This window comes from Lithobates pipiens, unplaced genomic scaffold (genome assembly GCF_037356315.1).
Source record: "Lithobates pipiens isolate NorthernLeopardFrog02 unplaced genomic scaffold, aLitPip1_a1.2 Scaffold_27, whole genome shotgun sequence".
In the NCBI taxonomy this organism is placed as follows: Eukaryota; Metazoa; Chordata; class Amphibia; order Anura; family Ranidae; genus Lithobates; species Lithobates pipiens.
The window spans coordinates 156,231,857-156,255,344 of record NW_027507788.1 but is presented as its reverse complement, the minus strand read 5'-3'; the positions used below and the strand labels follow the sequence as shown (position 1 = coordinate 156,255,344).

Sequence of the window (23,488 nt, the reverse complement as noted above, 5' to 3'; positions counted from 1 at the left end):
TTTCATCTAGTTTTTATCTACATTATTACCTTTGCTGAAGTTATCTGATACTCCATAGCGCTGAGATAGGAAGAGTGGGGTAGGGCGAGGTTTTTCTTCCTCTTTTTAACATATGTTGAAGGTGCTAAATTTTTTACAGGGTGCTAAATATCTCAAGGCTGGTCCTGTTCATGTTGATGTTTTTATTTGTCTCAGCTGTCAAATACCACAATATTGACACAAGACGTGTGATGTTTGTGATTGAACTGAAACTTTTATTTTCCACAGATATATAAAGGGTGACGATCATATGAAGGAGTAGTACACCTAACAAGCGAAGATCCCGTGTAGAAAATGTCGGAGACCATACACAAGCATTATCACGATGATGATTTAGATGCCAAGGAATTTGTTAATAATCATTTTTCCCATGGGAATATCAGTATAATCGAAGAAAGCATGGGCTTTCCTATAAGGATCATCCATGAGATGGCTTCCACAGGTAATGTAATGATCATCCATGAGATGGCTTCCATAGGTAATGTAATGATCATCCATGAGATGGCTTCCACAGGTAATGTAATGATCATCCATGAGATGGCTTCCATAGGTAATGTAATGATCATCCATGAGATGGCTTCCATAGGTAATGTAATGATCATCCATGAGATGGCTTCCACAGGTAATGTAATGATCATCCATGAGATGGCTTCCACAGGTAATGTAATGATCATCCATGAGATGGCTTCCATAGGTAATGTAATGATCATCCATGAGATGGCATCCACAGGTAATGTAATGATCATCCATGAGATGGCTTCCATAGATAATGTAATGATCATCCATGAGATGGCTTCCATAGGTAATGTAATGATCATCCATGAGATGGCTTCCACAGGTTATGTAATGATCATTCATGAGATGGCTTCCACAGGTAATGTAATATTCATCCATGAGATGGCTTCCACAGGTAATGTAATATTCATCCATGAGATGGCTTCCACAGGTAATGTAATATTCATCCATGAGATGGCTTCCACAGGTAATGTAATGATCATCCATGAGATGGCTTCCACAGGTAATGTAATGATCATCCATGAAATGGCTTCCACAGGTAATGTAATGATCATCCATGAGATGGCTTCCACAGTTAATGTAATGATCATCCATGAGATGGCTTCCACAGGTAATGTAATGATCATCCTTGAGATGGCTTCCACAGGTAATGTAATGATCATCCATGGGATGGCTTCCACAATTAATGTAATGATCATCCATGAGATGGCTTCCACAGGTAATGTAATGTATAGACTACCAATGCATAAAAGCTCAGCTAAGGAAGCACAGTGGCCAAATGGTCAGCACTGAGGGCTCCCAACCATCCACAGTTTCATAGAAAGCCTGTAAAAATAGCTGTGAATTGGTAAAATTGATAAGAAAAAAAGGAGATCTTCTAAATACCATTTCTTTCTGTTGACTGAGGCCAGGATTGACCATAGGGCAGACAGGGCATTTGCCTGGTGGGCCGGGGCCGTCGGGCTGCATGTCCTAACAGCCAACCAGCCTTGTCTCCTCCCACATCCTCGCCAGGGTTGCCAACCGCCAGCAAATTTAGTGACAGTTTGTAAAAATCTGTGATTTTGTTACAACTGCCAATAAATATCAGGGGCTGATAATTTCATGCTGTGTCGACTTTTTAAGTGTAACTCAAGCAAATTACTTTGTTATAGGTATTGTCAGTGTTTCCATATCATGTTTATACTGTTAAAATATTCACCGTGTTAGTTTTCAATAGGAGTTCTGTAATTTCTCAGGTTGCCAGTAAAAAATGTGCTCTGCCAGTAAACTTCCCATGTTTTGTCAGTAAAAAATCATATGGGAGTTTGGCAACCCTGATCCTGGCTCCTCCAGCTGTTACTCCCGGCCACACAGAGCGCTGGATCCAGGCTCTCCCTGGCTTGGTGCTGAGGCAGAGAACAGGAGGGGCTCTGTGTTTAGATACTGTACTGCCATATGCCACCAAGTGCGGTGCCTGTTGCACTGAGCAGTGGAGTCTCCCTCCTCCATGTGCTGTCCGGCCAGCTCCTGTCCCACGGGAGGCAGAAGATGCACTCTATGGCCAAATCTATGGGGGTGCTAGAGGGCCCCCCTAGATTTCAGTTGTAGCCCCCTCCATGGACATTGTGGTCGCTGAGCTTTTCCCCAATCCCTGCACTCGAGGCGCGGAAAGGAGAAGTGTCAGCAGCAAAGAGGAGACAGCCGGGAGGAGGTGCGGGCTCTCTGTGCTCTCCCCCATCCTGTCAGTGGAGTACACAGCTTAATAACCCCCCCTTCCCTTCCCACATTCTGCACCTCCTTACTACTCCTATAATCCTCTAAGATTAGAAGGTGGGGGCTTGTGGAAGAGGGTGATGGGGGGCTGTTTATTCTGGAAAGGGTAATGGGGGGAGGGGAATTTGTGGTAGAAGAAGGAATGGGGGGGGAGGGAGTTGTGCTAGAAGGAGGAATGAAGGGGCGATTTGTGCTAGAAGGAGGAATGGAGGGGATTTGTGCTAGGAGGAATGGCGGGGGATTTGTGCTAGAAGGAGGAATTGATTGGGAGATTTGTGCTAAAAGGAGGAATGGATGGGAAGATTTGTGCTAGAAGGAGGAATGGGGGGGGAGGGAGTTGTGCTAGAAGGAGGAATGAAGGGGCGATTTGTGCTAGAAGGAGGAATGGAGGGGATTTGTGCTAGGAGGAATGGCGGGGGATTTGTGCTAGAAGGAGGAATTGATTGGGAGATTTGTGCTAAAAGGAGGAATGGATTGGGAGATTTATGCTAGAAGGATGAATGGATGGGGAGATTTGTGCTAGAAGGAGGAATGGATGGGGAGATTTGTGCTAGAAGGAGGAATGGGGGGGGAGTTGTGCTAGAAGGAGGAATGAAGGGGAGATTTGTACTAAGAGGAATGGATGAGGAGATTTGTGCTAGAATCAGGAATGGATGGGGAGATTTGTGCTAGAAGGAGGAATGGATGGGGAGATTTGTGCTAAAAGGAGGAATGGATGGGGAGATTTGCGCTAGAAGGAGGAATGGATGTGGAGATTTGTGCTAGAAGGAGGGATGGATGGGGAGATTTGTGCTAGGAGGAGGAATGGATGGGAAGATTTGTGCTAGATGGAGGAATGGATGGGGAGATTTGTGCTAGACAGTCAGGAGAAGGTGCGGGCTCTCTGTGCTCTCTCCCATCCTGTCAGTGGAGCGCTCCTCCATACAGCAGAAGGATCGTTCTTCGTTTGAACGGTACATGGCTTAATAACCCCCCCCCCCCCCCAGAAGGAAGGGGGCTTGTAGAAGAGGGTGATGGGGGTTGTTTATGCTGGAAAAGGTAATGGGGGAGAAGGAGGGGAATTTGTAATAGAAATAGGAATGAGGGGGGTTTGTGCTAGTAAGAGGAATGAAGGGAGAGATTTGTGCTAGAAGGAGGAATGGATGGGGAGATTTGTGCTAAAAGGAGGAATGGATGGGGAGATTTGTGCTAGAAGGAGGAATGGATGTGGAGATTTGTGCTAGAAGGAGGGATGGATGGGGAGATTTGTGCTAGGAGGAGGAATGGATGGGAAGATTTGTGCTAGATGGAGGAATGGATGGGGAGATTTGTGCTAGACAGTCAGGAGAAGGTGCGGGCTCTCTGTGCTCTCTCCCATCCTGTCAGTGGAGCGCTCCTCCATACAGCAGAAGGATCGTTCTTCGTTTGAACGGTACATGGCTTAATAATCCCCCCCCCCCCAGAAGGAAGGGGGCTTGTAGAAGAGGGTGATGGGGGTTGTTTATGCTGGAAAAGGTAATGGGGGAGAAGGAGGGGAATTTGTAATAGAAATAGGAATGAGGGGGGTTTGTGCTGGTAAGAGGAATGAAGGGAGAGATTTGTGCTAGAAGGAGGAATGGAGGGGGAGGATTTGTGCTAGAAGGAGGAATGGGGGGGGGAGGATTTGTGCTAGAAGGAGGAATGGGGGGGATTCCGTGAATATCCCATCATCAACCACCCCACCAACACCTGAATAGAGATGGCCTTGCGGTTCACCCGGCGGTCGGTTCACGGCGAACTTTGCTCGTTCGCGATTCGCCAAACCGGCGGACTTCTGGCGCTGTTTGCGGCGGACATATTCGTTTACATTGTGAAGAACTTTGACCCATGACACATACATCATGGGGTACAGGACAGCCAATTGAGACATTTCAGCACATGGACATACCCCCTACCTTTTAAATAGACCTGATCTAGCGGCCATTTTACATTCTGTCTTTTGTCAGTGTAGGGAAAGGACGCTGTGTGGAGCAGGGACAGTCAGTCTGTAATCACTAGCTATTACTATTAGGTCCACAAAAGTCCTTTTAAGGACTGGTATAGGTGTACAGTATATAGGGTTGTAATACACTTATAACATACTTTCTTTCAAATATAGAAAGCATATTATAATGCACTGCAGTGCTGACCGATTCTGCAGCTGACGTTTCTCAGTATAGGGACAGTTTGGTGTTTGGAGCAGGGACAGTCTGTAATTCATTAGCTACTAGCTAGCTACTATTAGGTCCACAAACGTCCTTTTAAGTACTGGTATAGGTGTACAGTATATAGGGTTGTAATACACTTATAATATACTTTCTTTCAAATATAGAAAGCATATTATAATGCACTGCAGTGCTGACCGATTCTGCAGCTGACGTTTCTCAGTTTAGGGATAAAGTTTGCTGTTTGGAGCAGGGACAGTCTGTAATTCACTAGCTACTAGCTAGCTACTATTAGGTCCACAAACATCCCTTTAAGGACTTGTATAGGTGTACAGTACATAGGGTTGTAATACACTTATAATATACTTTCTTTTTGAAATATAGAAAGCATATTATAGTGCACTGCAGTGCTGAAGTGACCGATTCTGCAGCTGTCTTTTCTCAGTGTAGGGATAGAGTTTGCTGTTTGGAGCAGGGACAGTCTGTAATTCACTAGCTAGATACTATTAGGTCCACAAACGTCCTTTTATGGACTGGTATAGGTGTACTATTTGGTGTGCAGTATATAGGGGTATAATACACGTATAAAATACTTTCAAATATAAAAAGCATAGTATAGTGCATTTCCACTGTGCAGCATTGTGACTGCTGAGCGGTTCTGCAGCGATACTACAAAGAGTGACAAACGCAATTAGAAAAAAGGTATTATAACTGGTGTGATAGACTAATGGCCCCCAAAAACGACAGATTGAAGCGGGGTGTTATATACCTTCTTCCGTATATACTGGACTTCTCTAGAGACTTTTGTCACAGGGTCATTTAAAAAATGACAGGCAGTGGAAGAGGCAGGCCCTTCCGCAGCGGTGGTAGGGGTAGGGCAGGAGCAACAGACTTGAGCCAAAGTGGGAAATTGCAGAAGGTGCGTTTGCTTACGTCAAAGGACACACCAGATTTGGTTGAGTGGCTCACTCAGCCTTGCTCTTCTGCACCCTCCTCATCCTCTCAATCTGCACCCTCTTCTTCATTCTCTGCTGTGTGCACCCCCAAAGACACTACCACCAACACCACCACCACCATATACTCTCCGCTTGAGTCACAGGAATTATTTTCCGATCCATCACAAGACATTTCTGATGTGAAGCCACTCTTGGCATTGGATCAGGAAGAGGAGGTAGCAACAACCGCCACTCAGCAGTCTGACGACAGTACCCAGATCAGCCCAAGGAGGTTGGTCCCCGCTGTTGCCGCCTACTCTGAGATCTCTAATTATAGCGGCGGGGAAGGTGACGTCGATGATTACGTGTCTAGGGATGTCACGTGGGTGCCCACAAGAGAGGAAGAGGAGGGGAGTTCAGAGGGAGATATGGACCAGCAGATAGGGAGGAGAAGCAGGCGGGACTTACATTGCACAGGAGGGACAAACCAGACTGCTAATGTATCAGGAGCGAGTCATCGACCATGTACGGTCACATCTGGCGCTCCCAGGGCGCACATGGCTCCGCAGTCTGGGCTTTTTTTAACGTGTCCGCTGCTGACAATAGTGTTGCCATCTGCAGCCTTTGCAGTCAGAGCATAAGACGCGGTAAGCCCAACACGCACCTAGGGACGACCGCCTTAAGAAGGCACATGAGCAGCCATCACCGAGCCCAGTGGGAGCAATGGAACCCACAAAGCCACACTCCAGGCTCTAACCGTCCAGACTCTTCTACTTCTCCTTCTCCTCTCTCCTCAGAATTGTCCTCCACTCCAACTTCCATCATGCCGTCCTAACGTTTTTCTGGGAAAAGGCAGGCTTCCGTGGGCCAAATGTTCGAGTGTAAAAAAATGATGATGCCGGATAACCCTCTTGCCCAACGGTTGACCGCGGGCTTGTCAGAACTCATAGCCCGCCAACTACTGCCATATAAACTGGTGGACTTGGAGGCCTTTTGAAAATTTATAACCATTGGAACACAACAATGGAAGGTCCCAGGAAGGAAGTATTTCTCACAGAAGGGCATCCCAGAGCTATATGGCCATGTTCAACGGCAAGTGAATGTATCTCTGGCACACGGTGTCGGTGCCAAGATACATCTGACCACAGACACGTGGTCTAGCAAACATGGAAAGGGAAGGTATATAACGTTTACTGCCCACTGGGTGAACCTTCTGAAGGCCGTCAAGCATGTAACCCGTGGCACCCTTGTAGATTTGGTTTTATCGCCACGGATTGCATGCAGGCCTGCATGCAGGCCTGCCTCTTCTCTTCTCTTCTCCTCCTCTTACTCCATCCTCCTCCCGGGCTGACTCCTCCTTTTCCGCTGCTAGCGTCTCTTCCTCTGCGCCGCCCAAGATCCCCAGAACCTATTCGACATGCCAGGTGAGACGTTGCCATGCTGTGCTGCATCTGTTGTGCCTGGAAGCCAAGAGCCACACTGGGCCTGCACTCCTTTCAGCTTTGTGTTCAGAGGCAGATCAGTGGCTAACACCGCTCAATTTGACAGTTGTTAAAGTGGTGTGTGACAACGGTGACAATCTGCTTAGCACATTGAAACAGGGCAAAATTGCACACGTGCCATGCATGGCAAACTTGGTCGTGCAGCGATTCGTTGTCAAATACCCTGGGGTCCACGACGTCTTGTGGCAGGCAAGGAAAATCTCGGCCAATTTCAGAAGATCTTACACGGCCATGGCTCGCCTTGCTGACATTCAGCGGCGACACAATCTGCCAGTCAGACGTCTTATTTGTGATTGCCCGACATGATGGAACTCAACCTTCTATATGCCAGTGACTGCTCATGCGCGACGCATGCAGACTTCTGCGGCCATTTGATGAGATCACCAAACTGGTCAGCCGCAGCCATGGTGCCATCAGTGACATCGTACCTTATGCCTTCTTTATCGAGCATGCATTGCGTTGTGTCATTGATCAAGCTGTGGAGGAGCAGGAGCGGGAAGATGAGGAAGTCGCAATGCTGGATGAATTCTCAGGGGGGCTACTCTATCTGAGACAAGTCAACAACAGGAGTCTGAAGAGGAGTCAGAGGAGGATGGTACCGGGGCGGATGAGGAGGAGCAAGAAGAGCATGCTTTAAAACTTTCTGGGATCCCTGTTGTTGTCCGTGGATGGGGGGAAGAGAATGAGTAGGACAACATTATCCTGGATGATGAGCAGGAGCCAGGCCACCACACTGCTTCCAGTTTAATGCAAATGGGGGCCTTCATGCTCCAGTGTTTTAACAGGGACCCTCGTATAAAAAGCGTAAAGGTCAAGGACCAGTACTGGGTGGCAACGTACTTAGACCCCTGGTACAAACACAAAATGGCGGAAATGTTACCACCATCACAGAGGGCTGTCAGAATGGAGCACTTCCAGGCCTTGCTTCGAGAAATGCTGCATTCTGCTTTTGCGTGCGCTGGCAGAGGAGCAATTCCCACTCCCAGAGAAAGAGTTGCGGGTACCAATCCAACAGCGCCTGCAAGAAGAGGGCGGTTTGAAGATGTGTTGGTCACTTCTGATATGAGATCATTCTTTCAGCCGACCCATCGACAGGTGTCATCCGGATCCAGCATCAGGGAATGCCTAGACTGACAGGTGTCCGACTACATCGGGTTAACGGCCGCTGTAGATGCTCTGAGAAGTGATGAACCCCTGGACTACTGGGTGGGCAGGCTTGACCTCTGGCCAGAGTTTGCACAATTTGCAATGGAACTGTTGGCTTGCCCCTCATCCAGTGTCCTGTCCGAAAGAACGTTCAGCGCAGCAGGGGGGATTGTGACCGATAAGCGTACTCGCCTAGCTCACGACAATGTTGACTACCTCACATTTATAAAAATGAATGAGGCATGGATCTCAGAGGAATTCAACACATGTGACCAGTAGACCATGTATATGCATAACTCTATAAATGATTTATATAATCTAGCACACAGACCTTTTTTCTACCTTTGGCTCACTTGTACAAAAAAACCACACCGTACTATATGCCCGTACCCTCCTGTTTGAAGAGGTTGAGCAGTGTCATATTTTTGGGTCTCGCAGTGAGTTGCTGGTATCAGTGTTGGTGTCAGTGCTCTCTATCACGGTGCTGGTGTGGTGTCAGTGCTCTCTATCACGATGCTGGTGTCAGTGCTCTCTATCGCGGTGCTGGTGTCAGTGCTCTCTATCACGGTGCTGGTGTCAGTGCTCTCTATCATGGTTCTGGTGTGGTGGCAGTGCTCTCTATCTCTGTGCTGGTGTCAGTGCTCTTTATCTCAGTGCTGGTGTCAGTGCTTTCTATCATGGTGCTGGTGTCAGTGCTCTCTATCACGGTGCTGGTGTGGTGTCAGTGCTCTCTATCTCGGTGCTGGTGACAGTGCTCTCTATCTTGGTGCTGGTGTCAGTGCTCTCTATCACGGTGCTGGTGTCAGTGCTCTCTATCACAATGCTGGTGTTAGCGCTCTCTATCTCGGAGCTGGCGTTAGTGCTCTCTATCTCGGTGCTGGTGTCAGTGCTCAGTCTCTATCGCGGTGCTGGTGTCAGTGTTTTATCTCAGTGATGGTGTCAGACAGTGAGGGAGATAGCAGCGGAGAAGCCAATCAGCAGGCAGTGCCAGCACCATGGCTGAGGATCAGCACTGGACTGGCACCTCCAGACCACTGCAGTGGAGCCCTGCATAGGTGGGGGTAAGGGCCGAGCAGAGGGAGGGGTCAGGGGCTCAAGCACAGTTTGGCACACTGGGACACTGGCACAGGACTGCGCTGCCCTGACTGTGGCACTGATCATCTCCTGCACCCCCTTCATAGCCTGGCCTGACCTTGCCTCTCCTCCATGGCCTTCATGCGCTCCTGAATTGACAAAATTTCACAGATTAAAAAAAAGAATGCTTGTCGTTGTTGATCCCAGATTCACTTAATACTTCTGGTATGTCAGTGTCCATGTTGTGGGACTATATGTGCACAGCTAGTAAGTATTTTGTGGCTGAAAATATGACCTGAAGGTTTTTAAGGTTCGCCTGCCATTAAAGTGAATGGGGTCCGCCGCGAACCTGAGGTTCGCGAACATTTGGGCGCGTTCGCGGATCGCGTTCGCGAAATGTCCCGTCAGAAGTTCATCCATCACTACACCTGAAATGTGGATCAACCTAAGGAAAATAAAATTGCATGAATCAGTGATAGAGTAGTCCCTTGGTGTCCAGGTGGATCATCCATATAGTAGGTGCTCTTTACTGTAAAGGCTTGAAAAATAGTCTTTCACATGAGCTGATTCTTATCATTAAACTGATTTAAAAAAGACCTGGGTGTGCTTCTAAAGACACCAAATTTTCTAATGTTTGTAAGAAACAATACTGTAACATGTTTCTTTATTAGGGCTTTTTCACCATTCTCTGTTTTAAGTGCATATGCTAGTACACGAGCACTGCAGAAAACTAATTGGCTACTTTTACTGTTTCTCCCTCTTGTAGTCTGATCTCTGCTACATGGACTGCAAGAGACTTGATACCGAGTCAAAATTACGTATTTACGGCTTGCATTGTATAAACACATTTAATGATTGAGATTATATATATATATATATATATATATATATATATATATATATATATATATATATAGCACTGACCCCCTAAAGAGCTGCTGGTTTTATTGGGCTTACCATTACCTTCTTAATCGCTTCTCTGTCTAGGGATTCCCGTGGTAGATGGCCCAAAGAAATGTGGAAACTGACATTGAATCTTCTTGTGGGTTATTTATTTGAAGCAAAACAAAATCTCTCAGTTTAGGGTAGAGGGTTAGGAGTAAATTCAGGTACTTTAGACTTCAAAAATTGAATAGTCTCTTATAGGAAAAAATCCAGAGAATAGCAACCGTTTCACAGCTGGATTCCACAACCCCCGGATAGACCTCCTCTCACTAGGCCTAGCAGCCAGTAGGGTGTTAACTAAAGTCTCTGCACACACTTGAGAGTAGAGTATTTGAGAAAGTCTCTGCCACAGACTTGAGCGTAGGATATTTGTGAAAGTCTCTGCCACAGACTTGAGCTTACTGAGGGACTTAGACAAATTTAAAGAACTATCATATGGTACCAGTATCTCTCAGCCGATCCGGCAATACCGTATGAGTGTAGATCCATGTAGTGTCCCTCAACTAAGCCTCCAGGTTCCTTCAGGGAAGCCAGCCCTGCGCACGGCCTTCTCCTGAAGAGCCCTCCCCTGGATGCTTCTCCAGTTGCTGGGCCTCTCCCTTAGATGAGATGGCACCAGACCACCTTTGGATTAACAGGCCCCCCGAAATCCATTCAGGCCTGTCCCTGCAGTTACGTTGCCTCGGGCTAGCCAGCCCGAGACTAGGAAATGCATGGTTCCGCACCCGAGGCCAGGAGGGCCATGGGGGCTGGTCAGGAGGACCAGAACCAAACAGGCAGAAAATATTCTCTGGAACAGAACTCCGAAGCACGTGATGTCAGTACCTTAAATACAACCTCCCAGAATGCACGGCGGGAAAACACTCTCACTGGGCTGGTTCCGAAAGAAACGTTGTATTTAATACACCCAGCTAGACCGCGTTCTCACTCTTGCCGGCGGTGACAGCGACACCTGCGGTCAAGGAGAACCCAGTGCAACCCAGCTGGACTGGTACTGAAACCATACATTTTGTAAAATTAGCCCCAAAGCCCAACTGTGGTTTCAGGAGATTTAACTTTGAAAAACATATATAGCTCATGCTTGTCAGGAGCCAGCACTACATATATATATATATATATATATATATATATATATATATATATATATATATGGTGTGTGTGTGTGTAATATGTATACTATATACATACAGATGAAAATAATATGGTAAATTATATATAAATAAATACAGAACTGCATTTGTGTTTTTATTAAATCTGCCTAGAATTCACCTGTAAAAGGTTTGTGGTTTTATTGTTGTTTTTCCCCACAGGGCAGCTGAAAGGAGACAAGGTACTTGATATCAGTATCGCGTCCATAATCTACCAACTCTTTTCAACCAGCAATATTTTCAAAGAGATCTATGTTGTACAGATGACTGATGCCAGCTTCAAACACTTCAAGGAATGGCTGGACAATGACATCAAAGCCACTAATTGGTCATATGCTACCAAACGAGTCTGCTATCTTGAGGGTAACAGGTATGCTTTACATTATGGGAACATCAGAGACGAATATGATTTGGTCACCAAGGCCCACCATTTAATTGGGAAGAGCTATATATTTTTTACATACAAATCCCTTTTAGGTGTGTTGGGTGGCTGCTTTCCCTGACAAGCCTTGTGGTTTCATCTGCCAGCCCCTACATCACTACTGTGTGTTGTACCTTTAAGTAGTATGCAGCTACCTTCAAGGCATGACTGCGTTCAATAGATTCATTGCAGTTGTAGGTTCTTGTACTGTGTTAGCCATCAATAAGTTTAAATGCAAACCTTTATATCTTTAGGTCATTGCACAAATATCAAGAAAAAATAAATAAATGTAGGTGGGTTTTCAGTTTTCTTGCCTAAACAGATTGATGTCCCTCTCACCCAAAGCCAGACATCATCAGGAGGCTGCCTGTCTCTTAAAGGTCCTACCAGCTGGCCTCCTGATAATACTACATTGAGCAAGTACAGTGTGTTCAACATACCCCCGAAGTTTCCTGGGATACATATGACATGGGCATCATCAGGAGGCCAACTGCTAGTACCATTAAGAGACAAGCAGCCTCCTGATGATGTCACAAGGAGGATGGCAAAGAATGACCCAGAGTGGGGCAGGTTTCAGCAGATGACCACATGACAGCATTGGATTTGTGGGGCTATTATACCTCAACCCAACAGACCAGGTAAGAAGGGATTAAGAACAAAATAACCCAGAGGATTGAAGTTCCTCATTAAAAAGGCAATCTTTTTGGATCTCTTAGGTCCCTTTAACAGGCATTTTACAATGTATTGCCATGTGTGTATGTTTTTAATATATATATATATATATATATATATATATATATATATATATATATACATATAAATAAATATATATATATATATATATATATATATATATATATATATATATAAGCGGTGGGCTCCTGAAGAGCACGCGTTATGTTTTTCAAATTCAAAACTTTACCCGAACTACAGTTTGGTTTTGGTCTATGTGCCTAAATTTGACTTCTGTGTCAGTCTGACCGGGCTGTGAGATGTTCAGCCTGGCCACAGGGGGGCACTGTCCCTGCTGGCAGGCATGGAACTATGGTCTGGTTGGGCATTTAATTTACCCAGGAAGGCTATGGCCTGGGGTGCGGATCCACCTGACTTTAATGCCTTGGGGCTGGCTAGCCCAAGGCAAGGGAACTAAGGAAGGATTCCAAGGTGGTTGGGTGCCGTCTCCGGTTCAGGAGAGACCCAGTGTACTTCGAGCATTCCAGGGGAGGACTCTTTAGAAGAACACCACATACAGGTTGGTTTTCTTAACAACAGCCTGGAAGGGCTGAAGTAACTGAAAGATTTCGGTCTTGTGGATATTGCCAAGTGGGCTGAAAGATCCAGGTATCCTACAAGTGTTCTACAGCTTAGTTTCCTTACATGTTCTGCAACAACGTCTGTGATAAAGACTTTGTTCCTGAGTAAACACCTTGATGGCTGCTACTCCTTGTGAGAGAGGGACTGTCCAACCTGAGTGTTCATCCAGCTGCGAATGGCTATTCTCTGGATGCAGTCAAAGTAAGCAAGTTCCTTAACCACTTAAGCCCCGGACAATTTTGCTGGCTTAAGACCAGACCACTTTTTGCGATTCGCCACTGTGCTGCTTTAACTGACAATTGCGTGGTCATGCGACGTGGCTCCAAAACAAAATTGACATCCTTTTTTTCCCACAAATAGAGCTTTCTTTTGGTGGTATTTGATCACCCCTGCGATTTTTATTTTTTGTGCTATAAGCATGTAGTATGTATAAGTATGTAGCACTTACCCCCAAAAAGGAGCGGCTGAATATTTTTGGGCTTACCGCTACCTTCCGCTTCTTCTTGTTATATGTCTAGGGGTAGAAAGGAAGGTTCAGGTACTCTCAATGTCAAAGTCTATAAACGTTAACCACTTCCCGACTGGCGCACGCCGATGTACGTCGGCAGAATAGCACGGGCAGGCAAATGGGCGTACCTGTACATCCCTTTAAATTTTTTGCCCTGCCATCGCGAGCGAGCCGGTGGCGGCACGCTCGCGTGCCGGTCGAGACCCCAGTGAGTCCGGTCGCGGGTTCCGCAGACGGCTGAACTAGGAGATGCCGTTGTAAACAGAATCTCCCAGTTCTGCCTAGCAACAAGTGATGCTGATCTCTGCTCCATGTGATTGGAGCAGAGATCAGTGTTCACAAAAAGAAAGCCCAGCCCCCCACAGTTAGTAACACGCTCCTAGAAACACTTAACCCCTACACTGCCACCCACTGGTTAACCCCTTCATTGCCAATGTCATTTACACAGGAATCACTGCTTTTGTATAGCAGTGATTGCTGTATAAATGACAATGGTCCCAAAAATGTGTCAAAAATGTCCGATGTGTCCGCCATAATGTCACAGTCACAATAAAAATCGCTGATTGCTGCCATTACTAGTAAAAAAATAATTATTAATAAAAATGCCATAAAACTGTCCCCTATTTTGTAAACGCTATAACTTTTGCGCAAACCAATCAATAATCGCTTATTGCGATTTTCTTTACCAAAAATATGTAGAAGAATATGTATTGACCTAAACTGAGGGAAAAAAATTTTTTTATATATTTTTGGGGGATATTTTTTATAACAAAATGTAAAAAATAATGAGTTTTTTCAAAATTGTCGCTCTATTTTTGCTTATAGCGCAAAAAATAAAAATCGCAGGGGTGATCAAATACCACCAAAAGAAAGCTCTATTTGTGGGAAAAAAAGGATGTCAATTTTGTTTTGGAGCCACGTCGCATGACTACGCAATTGTCAGTTAAAGCAGCGCAGTGGCGAATCGCAAAAAGTGGTCTGGTCTTAAGCCAGCAAAATGGTCCGGGGCTTAAGTGGTTAAGGAACTTGCTTACATTGACTGCATCCAGAGAATAGCCATTCGCAGCTGGATGAACACTCAGGTTGGACAGTCCCTCTCTCACAAGGAGTAGCAGCCAACAAGGTGCTTACTCAGGAACAAAGTCTTTGTCACAGATGTTGTTGCAGAACATGTAAGGAAACTAAGCTGTAGAACACTTGTAGGATACCTGGATCTTTCAGCCCACTTGGCAATATCCAAAAGACCGGATTCTTTCAGTTACTTCAGCCCTTCCAGGCTGTTGTTAAGAAAACCAACCTGTATGTGGTGTTCTTCTATAGAGTCCTCTCCTGGAATGCTCGAAGTACACTGGGTCTCTCCTGAACCGGAGACGGCACCCAACCACCTTGGAATCCTTCCTTAGTTCCCTTGCCTTGGGCTAGCCAGCCCCAAGGCATTAAAGTCAGGTGGATCCGCACCCCAGGCCATAGCCTTCCTGGGGGATGGTCAGGAGGACCAGGACCATGTAGTCAGCACAGCATACTGGACCGGAACCACAAACCACGTGACGTCCGCATCTTTAATACCCTCTCCCAGAGGGCAGAGCGAGAGGGCCACTCCCACTGACCTGACTCAGAGAGAGAGTAAATTAAATGCCCAACCAGACCATAGTTCCATGCCTGCCAGCAGGGACAGTGCCCCCCTGTGGCCAGGCTGAACATCTCACAGCCCGGTCAGACTGACACAGAAGTCAAATTTAGGCAAATAGACCAAAACCAAACTGTAGTTTGGGTAAAGTTTTGAATTTGAAAAACATAACGCGTGCTCTTCAGGAGCCCGCCGCTACATATACATATATATATATATATATATTTATTTATATATATATATATATATATATATATATATATATATATATATATTTTATATATATATATATATATATATATATTCTGTAAAAAATGAATTTTTCTTCGTTTCTGTTATAAAATTTAGCAGATTAATAATTTTTCTTCATAAATTTTGGCCAAAATTTATACTACTACATATCTTTAGTAAAAATAAGTACAAATTGGTGGATATTATTTGGTCTTTGTGAAAGTTATAGAGTCCACAAGCTATGGTGCCAATATCTGAAAATTGATCACACCTGAAGTACTGACGGCCTATTTCAATTCTTGAGACCCTAAGGCCCCTTTCACAATGGGGCGGTGCGGGCGTCGGTGGTAAAGCGCCGCTATTTTTAGCGGCGCTTTACCGTCATTTTAGCGGCGGTCTGCGGGCGCTAGCGGGGTGGTTTTAACCCCCGCTAGCGGCCGAAAAAGGGTTAAAATCGGCGCTATGCCGGCGGTATTGCCGCGCTGTCCCATTGATTTCAATGGGTAGGAGCGGTTTAGGAGCGGTGAATACACCGCTCCTTCACCGCTCCAAAGATGCGGCTAGCAGGACTTTTTTCACTGTCCTGCCAGCGCACCGCTCCAGTGTGAAAGCCAGAGGGCTTTCACACTGGAGTGAAAGGGGCCGGTTTTTTTCAAGCGCTACACAGGCGCTATTTTTAGCGCTGTAACGCCTGAATACTGCCCCAGTGTGAAAGCAGCCTGACATGCCAGAAAAGTACAAATACCCCCCAAATGACCCCTTTTTGGAAAGAAGACATTCCAAGGTATTTAGTAAGAGGCATGATGAGTTTTTTGAAGTTGTCATTTTTTCCCACAATTCTTTGCAAAATCAAGATTTTTTTTTTTCACAAAATTGTCATATTATCAGTTTATTTCTCACACACAGCATATGCATACCACAAATTACACCCCAAAACACATTCTGCTATTACTCCCGAGTACGGCGATACCACATGTGTGAGACTTTTACACAGTGTGGCCACATACAGAGGCCCAACATGCATGGAGCGCCATCAGGCGTTCTGGAGCACCCAGGACAATTCTGACATTTCTCTCCTACATGTAAAAATCATAATTTATTTGCTAGAAAATTACATAGAATCCCAAAACATTATATATGTTTTTTTAGCAAACACCCTGGAGAATACAATGGTGGTCGTTGCAACTTTTTATCTCGCACGGTATTTGCGCAGCAATTTTTCGAATGCTTTTTGTTTGGAAAAAAAACTATTTTGTGCTTAAAAAAAACACAGTAAAGTTAGCCCAATTTTTGCATAATGTGAAAGATGAAGTTACACTGAGTAAATAGATACCTAACATGTCACTCTTCAAAATTGCACATGCTCGTGGAATGGCGCCAAACGTCGCTACTTAAAAATCCCCATATGCGACGCTTTAATTTTTTTTACTGGTTACATGTTTTGAGTTACAGAGGAGGTCTAGGGCTTTAATTATTGCTCTCGCTCTAACGTTCGCAGCGATACCTCACATGTGTGGTTTGAACACAGTTTTCATATGTGGGCGGGACTTACGTATGCGTTCGCTTCTGCATGCGAGCAGATGGGGACAAGGGCGCTTTAAAAAAAAAAAATTCTTATTGTTCATTTTACTTTATTTATTTTAGTTTGACATTTTTTTCCCCAAAAATACATTTTTTGATCACTTTTATTCCTATTACAAGGAATGTAAACATCCCTTGTAATAGGAATATGGCATGACAGGTCCTCTTTACAGTGAGATATGGGGTCAATAAGACCCCACATCTCACCTCTAAGCTGGGAAGCCTGAAATGAAAAAAAATTAAAAAAAAGATTCTGGCTTTGATCGTATTGGCGAGTCGGTAGAAGCACCGGAGGGTGGCAGGAGGGGGGGATGTCTATGGCTGGGTATTGCAGGGTATCACCGAGTATGGCTGGGTATGGCTGGGTATCTCCGAGTATGGCTGGGTATCTCCGAGTATGGCAATTTATGGCAGGGTATTGCAGAGTATTTGCTGGAATTGTACTGCAGAGTATTGGCGGATACTGCAGAGTATTGGCGGGTACTGCAGAGTATTGCCTGGTATTGCAGAGTATTGGCAGGTATTGCAGAGTATTAGCGGGTATTGCAGAGTATTGCAGAGTATTGGCGGGTATTGCAGAGTATTAGCTGGCATTGCAGAGTATTGGCTGGCATTTCAGAGTATTGGCTGGTATTGCAGAATATTGATGGGTATTGCAGAGTATTAGCTGGCATTGTAGAGTATTAGCTGGCATTGCAGAGTATTGGCTGGTATTGCAGAGTATTGACTGGTATTGCAGAGTATTAGCGGGTATTGCAGAGTATTGGTGGGTATTGCAGAGTATTGGTGGGTATTGCAGAGTATTAGCTGGCATTGCAGTGTATAAGCGGGTATTGCAGAGTATTAGCGGGTATTGCAGAGTATTGTCTGGTATTGCAGAGTATTAGCTGGCATTGCAGAGTATTAGCGGCTATTGCAGAGCATTAGCGGCTATTGCAGAGTATTGGTGGGTATTGCAGAGTATTAGCGGGTATTGCAGAGTATTGGTGGGTATTGCAGAGTATTGGTGGGTATTGCAGAGTATTAGCTGGCATTGCAGAGTATTGGTGGGCATTGCAGAGTATTAGCTGGCATTGCAGAGTATTGGCTGGTATTGCAGAGCATTGGCAGGGAATTGAGGGGTTAAATTTCGGTGAGCGGCGATGTGGGCTCTGCAGATGCAGCCCACAGCGTTGCTGACACCGATCTCTTCCCCTTCGCTGTACCGATCGGTACAGAGAGGGGGAGGGAGGAACCGGCGTCGTAACAGGACGCTGGTTTGTTTACAAGTGATCACTCGGTCATTTGACGGAGCGATCATGTGGTAAACGGCCTCGATGAGCGGCCGTTTACCGTGATCCGTGATGCACCGGGTCCTGTGGACCCGGCGGTCACGGATGCTCTCGAGTGCGCGCGTCATTCGGCTATGGGCCGGTTGTTAAGTGGTTAAAGTGGGGTGCCCCTAAAAAAAAAATTAGAAGTCAGCAGCTACAAATACTGCAGCTGCTGACTTTTAATAATCGGACACTTACCTGTCCCAGGGTCCAGCGATGCGGAGGAACGAAGCCCCCCCTCGCTCCCCGCTCCGCTCACGGCGCTGTCATTCGTACTGTGGGCACCCACTGCGCATGCGCGGGCAAAGCAGGGTGCCGTGATACACTGCACAGTCATCTGGGACACGTGACAGGTCCCAGATGACTGTGCGGCGCGAGGGGAAGTGATGTCACCAGCCCAGGCAATGAAGGATGCAGACTACGAGGGACCCCCTAGCAACAGGTATTTAGAAGTGAGTACATTTTTTTCCCCCAATTATTTATTTATTTATTTTTTTAAAGAATTTTAAACACTATTTTTATTTTTTGGTGACAACATCACTTTAACTCCGGTTACTGTGTGTTCATGATCTCCGTTGCTTCTGGAGATCAGATACCTTCTTCTTGGCTGGGACAGATTTGAGTGCCCTTGGTTCCAATGCATGATGAGTGGCTTTTGGTGTTAATCCATGTTGAGTGGTTTCAGTTTATGCCTGGCAACCTTTATATAGCTCAGGTTGTTTTTCCATAACAATCAACTACAAGTCATACTTTCAGTTTGAGAGACCTTCTCTTACCTGTTTAATGTCGCTATAGAGACAATAGCCTGTCAATTGAATACAATGGTATCTACATTCCCAATTGTATCCAACAGCATTTCTTTGAGAAGTTCTTTGTCTGTAAAACTAGAACGCTATGGGTCTTATCCCACGTACACACGACCGGACTTAGGTCCAACAGACTTTCGACGGAGTTCTGACAGAGTTCTGACGGACTTTCCGAATGAACGGACTTGGCCACACACAATCACACCAAAGTCCGACGGATTTGAACGTGATGACGTACGACTGGACTAGAATAAGGAAGTTCATAGCCAGTAGCCAATAGCTGCCCTCGCGTCGGTTTTTGTCCGTCGAACTAGCATACACATGAGCAGATTTCTCGGTAGGAACTGGGTCCGGCGGAGTTCTGGCGGAAAAATTTGAAACATGTTCCATTTCCAAAGTCTGTCAGACTTTTGCAAATCAAAAGTCCGCTGCAGCCCACACACGATCGAATGGTCTGCCAGAATTGTTCCGTCGGACTTTTGATGTTGAAAAGTCTGGTCGTGTGTACGCGGCATTATAGTAAAATCATATTTATATCAAATGCAACACAGCAGGCCAGTCAAGTTCCTCCACCCTAAACTCACTCATCCATGTCTTTATGGACCTTGCTTTTTGCACTGGTCCAAATCATTTGGTGGAGGGGGGGGGGGGGGGATTATGGTGTGGGGTTGTTTTTCAGGGGTTGGGCTTGGCCCCTTAGTTCCAGTGAATTTAAACCTTAAGGCATCACCAGTGCACAAAGCAAGGTCCATAAAGGCATGGATGAGTGACTTTGGGGTGGAGGAATTTGACTGGCCTGCACAGAGTCCTGACCTCAACCCGATAGAACACCTTTTGGATAAATTACAGCGGAGATGGCAAGAAAATGCGCTTCTGGAAGAATGGTCAAACATTCCCATAGACACACTCCTAAACCTTGTGGACAGCCTTCCTAGAAGAGTTGAAGCTGTTATAGCTGCAAAAGGGGGGCCAACGCAATGTTGAACCCTACGGACTAAGACTGGGATGCCATTAAAGTTCATGTGTGTCATCAAGTCAGATGTCCCAATACTTTTGGCAATATATATATATATATATATATATATATATATATATATATGTGTGTGTGTGTGTGTGTGTGTGTGTGTGTGTGTTACAAGGCCCTGGATTGCTAGGCCAGAAGGCCTATCCTGGGAGCACCCGGCTGCTAGGCGGTTAGAGGCCTATCCAGGCTTGAGAGAAGCAGCGCAGGGTTGGGGCTTCAGGCTGGAAACTCAAGCAGAGGCTCCACTGGATGGGGGAACTGGATCGTTGCCAGCGGTGAGGGAGATACAGTTGCTATAAGAGATGACCACTCCTGTCGCCAGGGGCAAGTGATGATCAAGGCCAGAGGTAAAGGGAGGAATAGTCACCAGCAATAGTCACCAGCAAGGGATGCTCATTATTATCAGAGGCCAGTGTATAGAAGGCTGAAGAAGTACAAGAGCATCCTTTTCACCAGCCCTGGATGGTGAAGAAGTGGGAAAGCTTCAGCAGAGTGCCAAGCTAGGTACCCAGCGAGTTAGCAGGGATGACGCTTGAGGAGTATACAGTGGGTTAGCTGTGGAAGAGCTCAGGGGATCCAGTGATGACTGGGATCTTGAAGTCTAGTGATTTTCCTTAGAATGGTAATCATCCCTGGTTATTTTTGGCATTTTGAAACTAGAGATGGCTGCTGGGAACGAATGCCCAGGAGTTTCAGTACATCACGGGACCTAATAGAAAGGCCGGGGGAAGTATTAGTAGTATTTCTGCCTTCCTTAGTACTTATAGTAGGAACAGTAACCATAGTGCTACAAAAATATTATTATATGACCTGTAGTAGTAATAGGAGGAGAAAACGCAATACTATTTTCACCTTCATGAATAGTAGTGTCTACAGCAACATACCCATTAGAAATAACAGGTGTAATTGTAAAATAGTAATTGTAGTAATATTGCTAGCATTAGTAGTTGGATCAATTTTATTAATAGTACAATAATTGTAGTAATGAAAAATATATGTATTATCTGGTGTAGTCTTTTTTTTATCTTCACTTCTAGTAGTAATCAAACTTTGGAATTCACAATAGTAGAAAAGAAAAGTAACATAATATTTGTAGTAATATGGCTAGCATTATTAGTTAGATCAGTACTAACAGTAGTAGAAGTAATTGGAATAATAAAAGCTATTATACAGAATGATGCCATAGTAGGAGAGGGAGAAGCAGTTCTTTTATCACCTTCACTACTAGTAGTAAATGCAGAAGCAAAACCAATTATAGTAATAGTAGCAGTAATGTGGTCGTATTATTAGTAGCATTACTGACATCAATTGTAGAGTGATTCTAACAGTAGCGCAAGCAATCGTAGAAATAAAAAATAATTATATTATCTGTAGTAGCAGTAGGAGAAGTAATTCGATTATTAACTTACAACTACTAGCGATTACAGTTGAATATGCATACAAAAATAGTTGTAGTGGTATACTATTGTTAGTAGTATTGCCAGCTTAAGTAGTAGGGTCATTGTTAATAGTAGTGGAAGAAATCACAATAGTAAAAAAAAAAAGCTAATGATATCTATTGTAGTATCACTGTTAGTAGTAAAAACAGCAGTTATAATACAAATTATTCCTATTGCTATTATCAGACATGATTTCTTATTTCAGACAAGGGTGGAAGGAGAAGGAAGACCAGGTGAGAAAAGTAATTAAAGGGGTTTATAAGTGGGACAACCATGAAACCAATGGCCTGGATCCTAAGGTGGTGCCACAGGTGGATTGTGTCCTCAGTGTATGGCTATTAAATGTCATCAGTAGAACAAAGGAAGACTTCCTGAGGAACCTGGAGAGATTCACATCCAGACTGAAACTTGGAGGCCAGCTGATGCTGTTTCTGGTGCTGAACATGACCTTCTACAAGGTGGGCCACCATCACTACTTTTGCCTGTCCTTGAACGAGACAGAAGTACAAGAACTCGTGATTAAAGCCGGCTTTGTCATTGAAAAGTCATCTTTCATTAAAGCTGCAGAGCCCAGTGATATTGTTAACTACAGCCATATGAGTTTTGTCCTTGCTCGCAAAGTAAAAGAAGCCTGAAAACCAAAACCCAGAGATCTCATCTCATCGTGGTGAACCAAACTTACAACATTAATAAAATATATTATAATACATTTTTCCATTTCCTGAAACGTTGTAGTTATTTTTTCTTTGGGAAAAAGGTACAAGCATTTATTTAAAGGCAACTGTTCTCTCCAATAGGGAAACGAACAAGAACATTTTTTAATTTTATTTTTTTTTGTAAACATTTTGCTGTCCATGCCTTCCTGTTCTGGAGACAATCACACTACCCCATTTCTTGTACAAGTTTCACAGGAACTGTGGGAATTTCTGCAATGGACAGTAGACATAGAGGGGGTTATTTACCAAAGGCAAATCCACTTTGCACTACAAGTACAAACTGCACTTGAAATTATACTGAAAGTGCACTTGGAAGTGCAGTCGCTGTAGATCTGAGGGTTACATCTGAAATGAGGGGAAGCTCTGCTGATTTTATCATCCAATCATGTGCAAGCCAAATTGCTGTTTTTTTATTTTCCTTGCATGTCCCCCTCGGATCTACAGTGACTGCACTTCCAAGTGCACTTTGCACTTGTAGTGCAAAGTGGATTTGCCTTTCATAAATAACCCCCAGAGAGTTATAAAACCCTGATATTAAAGAGTTCCGCCTAAGTTATTTATTTATTTTTATTTTTTTAAGTCATCAGCTACAAATACAGCAGCTGATGACTTTTAAAATAAGGACACTTACCTGTCCAGGGCACCTGTGATGTCAGCACCCGAAGCCGACCCGTCCCTTGGCTCTCTGGTGGATGCGCTGCCATCTTCGGTAAGGGAATTCACTTCCTGGTTCCCTATTGCGCATGCGTGACTCGCGCTGGTCCCTGCTGTCTTCTGGGACCAGTGTGTCTCCCAGAAGACAGCGGCAAATGATTCTTTGGACATCACATATACCCTTTTCCCATCAAAGTTGTAATAAAACAACAAAAACAAAACCAGCAAAAGACTGTTCATTGTCTCTGCAAGTGATGTATGAAGTCTGGCAGCGGGGTGAATTGGTGGATTGTCTGTTACTAGCAGAAACTGCATCGCTACATATAGTTTTAGTATGCAGTCATGTGACCACACACCCTCCCTGCCCATCCCTCTCTCTGCAGGGGGTCGGTGTCCGAGGGTAGAGTGCAAATGACATGTAGGACAGCAGAGAAAAAAAGCTGTCAATCAAGCAAAACAGAGCTGACCAACGGTGTCGCAGCAATGCTATTGGGCTACAGGCACAACATGCATCAGCACAGCATCCTGTAGCTACAATCAGAAAGCTGAGAAACACAAACTGACCACACCAGCATGGATCTGCCTCTGTGCTTGGTGTGATCAGAATACTACAAGACTCTCTAAAAAAAATA

General features: G+C 45.0%; 1 protein-coding gene across 1 annotated transcript; it reads left to right on the top strand.

The window, feature by feature from the left end:
* The first annotated feature begins 324 nt into the window (after window positions 1-324).
* Window positions 325-22,165, top strand: LOC143933237 (indolethylamine N-methyltransferase-like). Its single transcript, XM_077456127.1, has 3 exons — window positions 325-481; window positions 11,385-11,592; window positions 21,692-22,165. Exons 1-3 carry the CDS (start codon window positions 334-336, stop codon window positions 22,119-22,121), a joined length of 786 nt encoding a protein of 261 aa, XP_077312253.1. The 5' UTR covers window positions 325-333; the 3' UTR covers window positions 22,122-22,165.
* The last annotated feature ends 1,323 nt before the right edge of the window (window positions 22,166-23,488 follow it).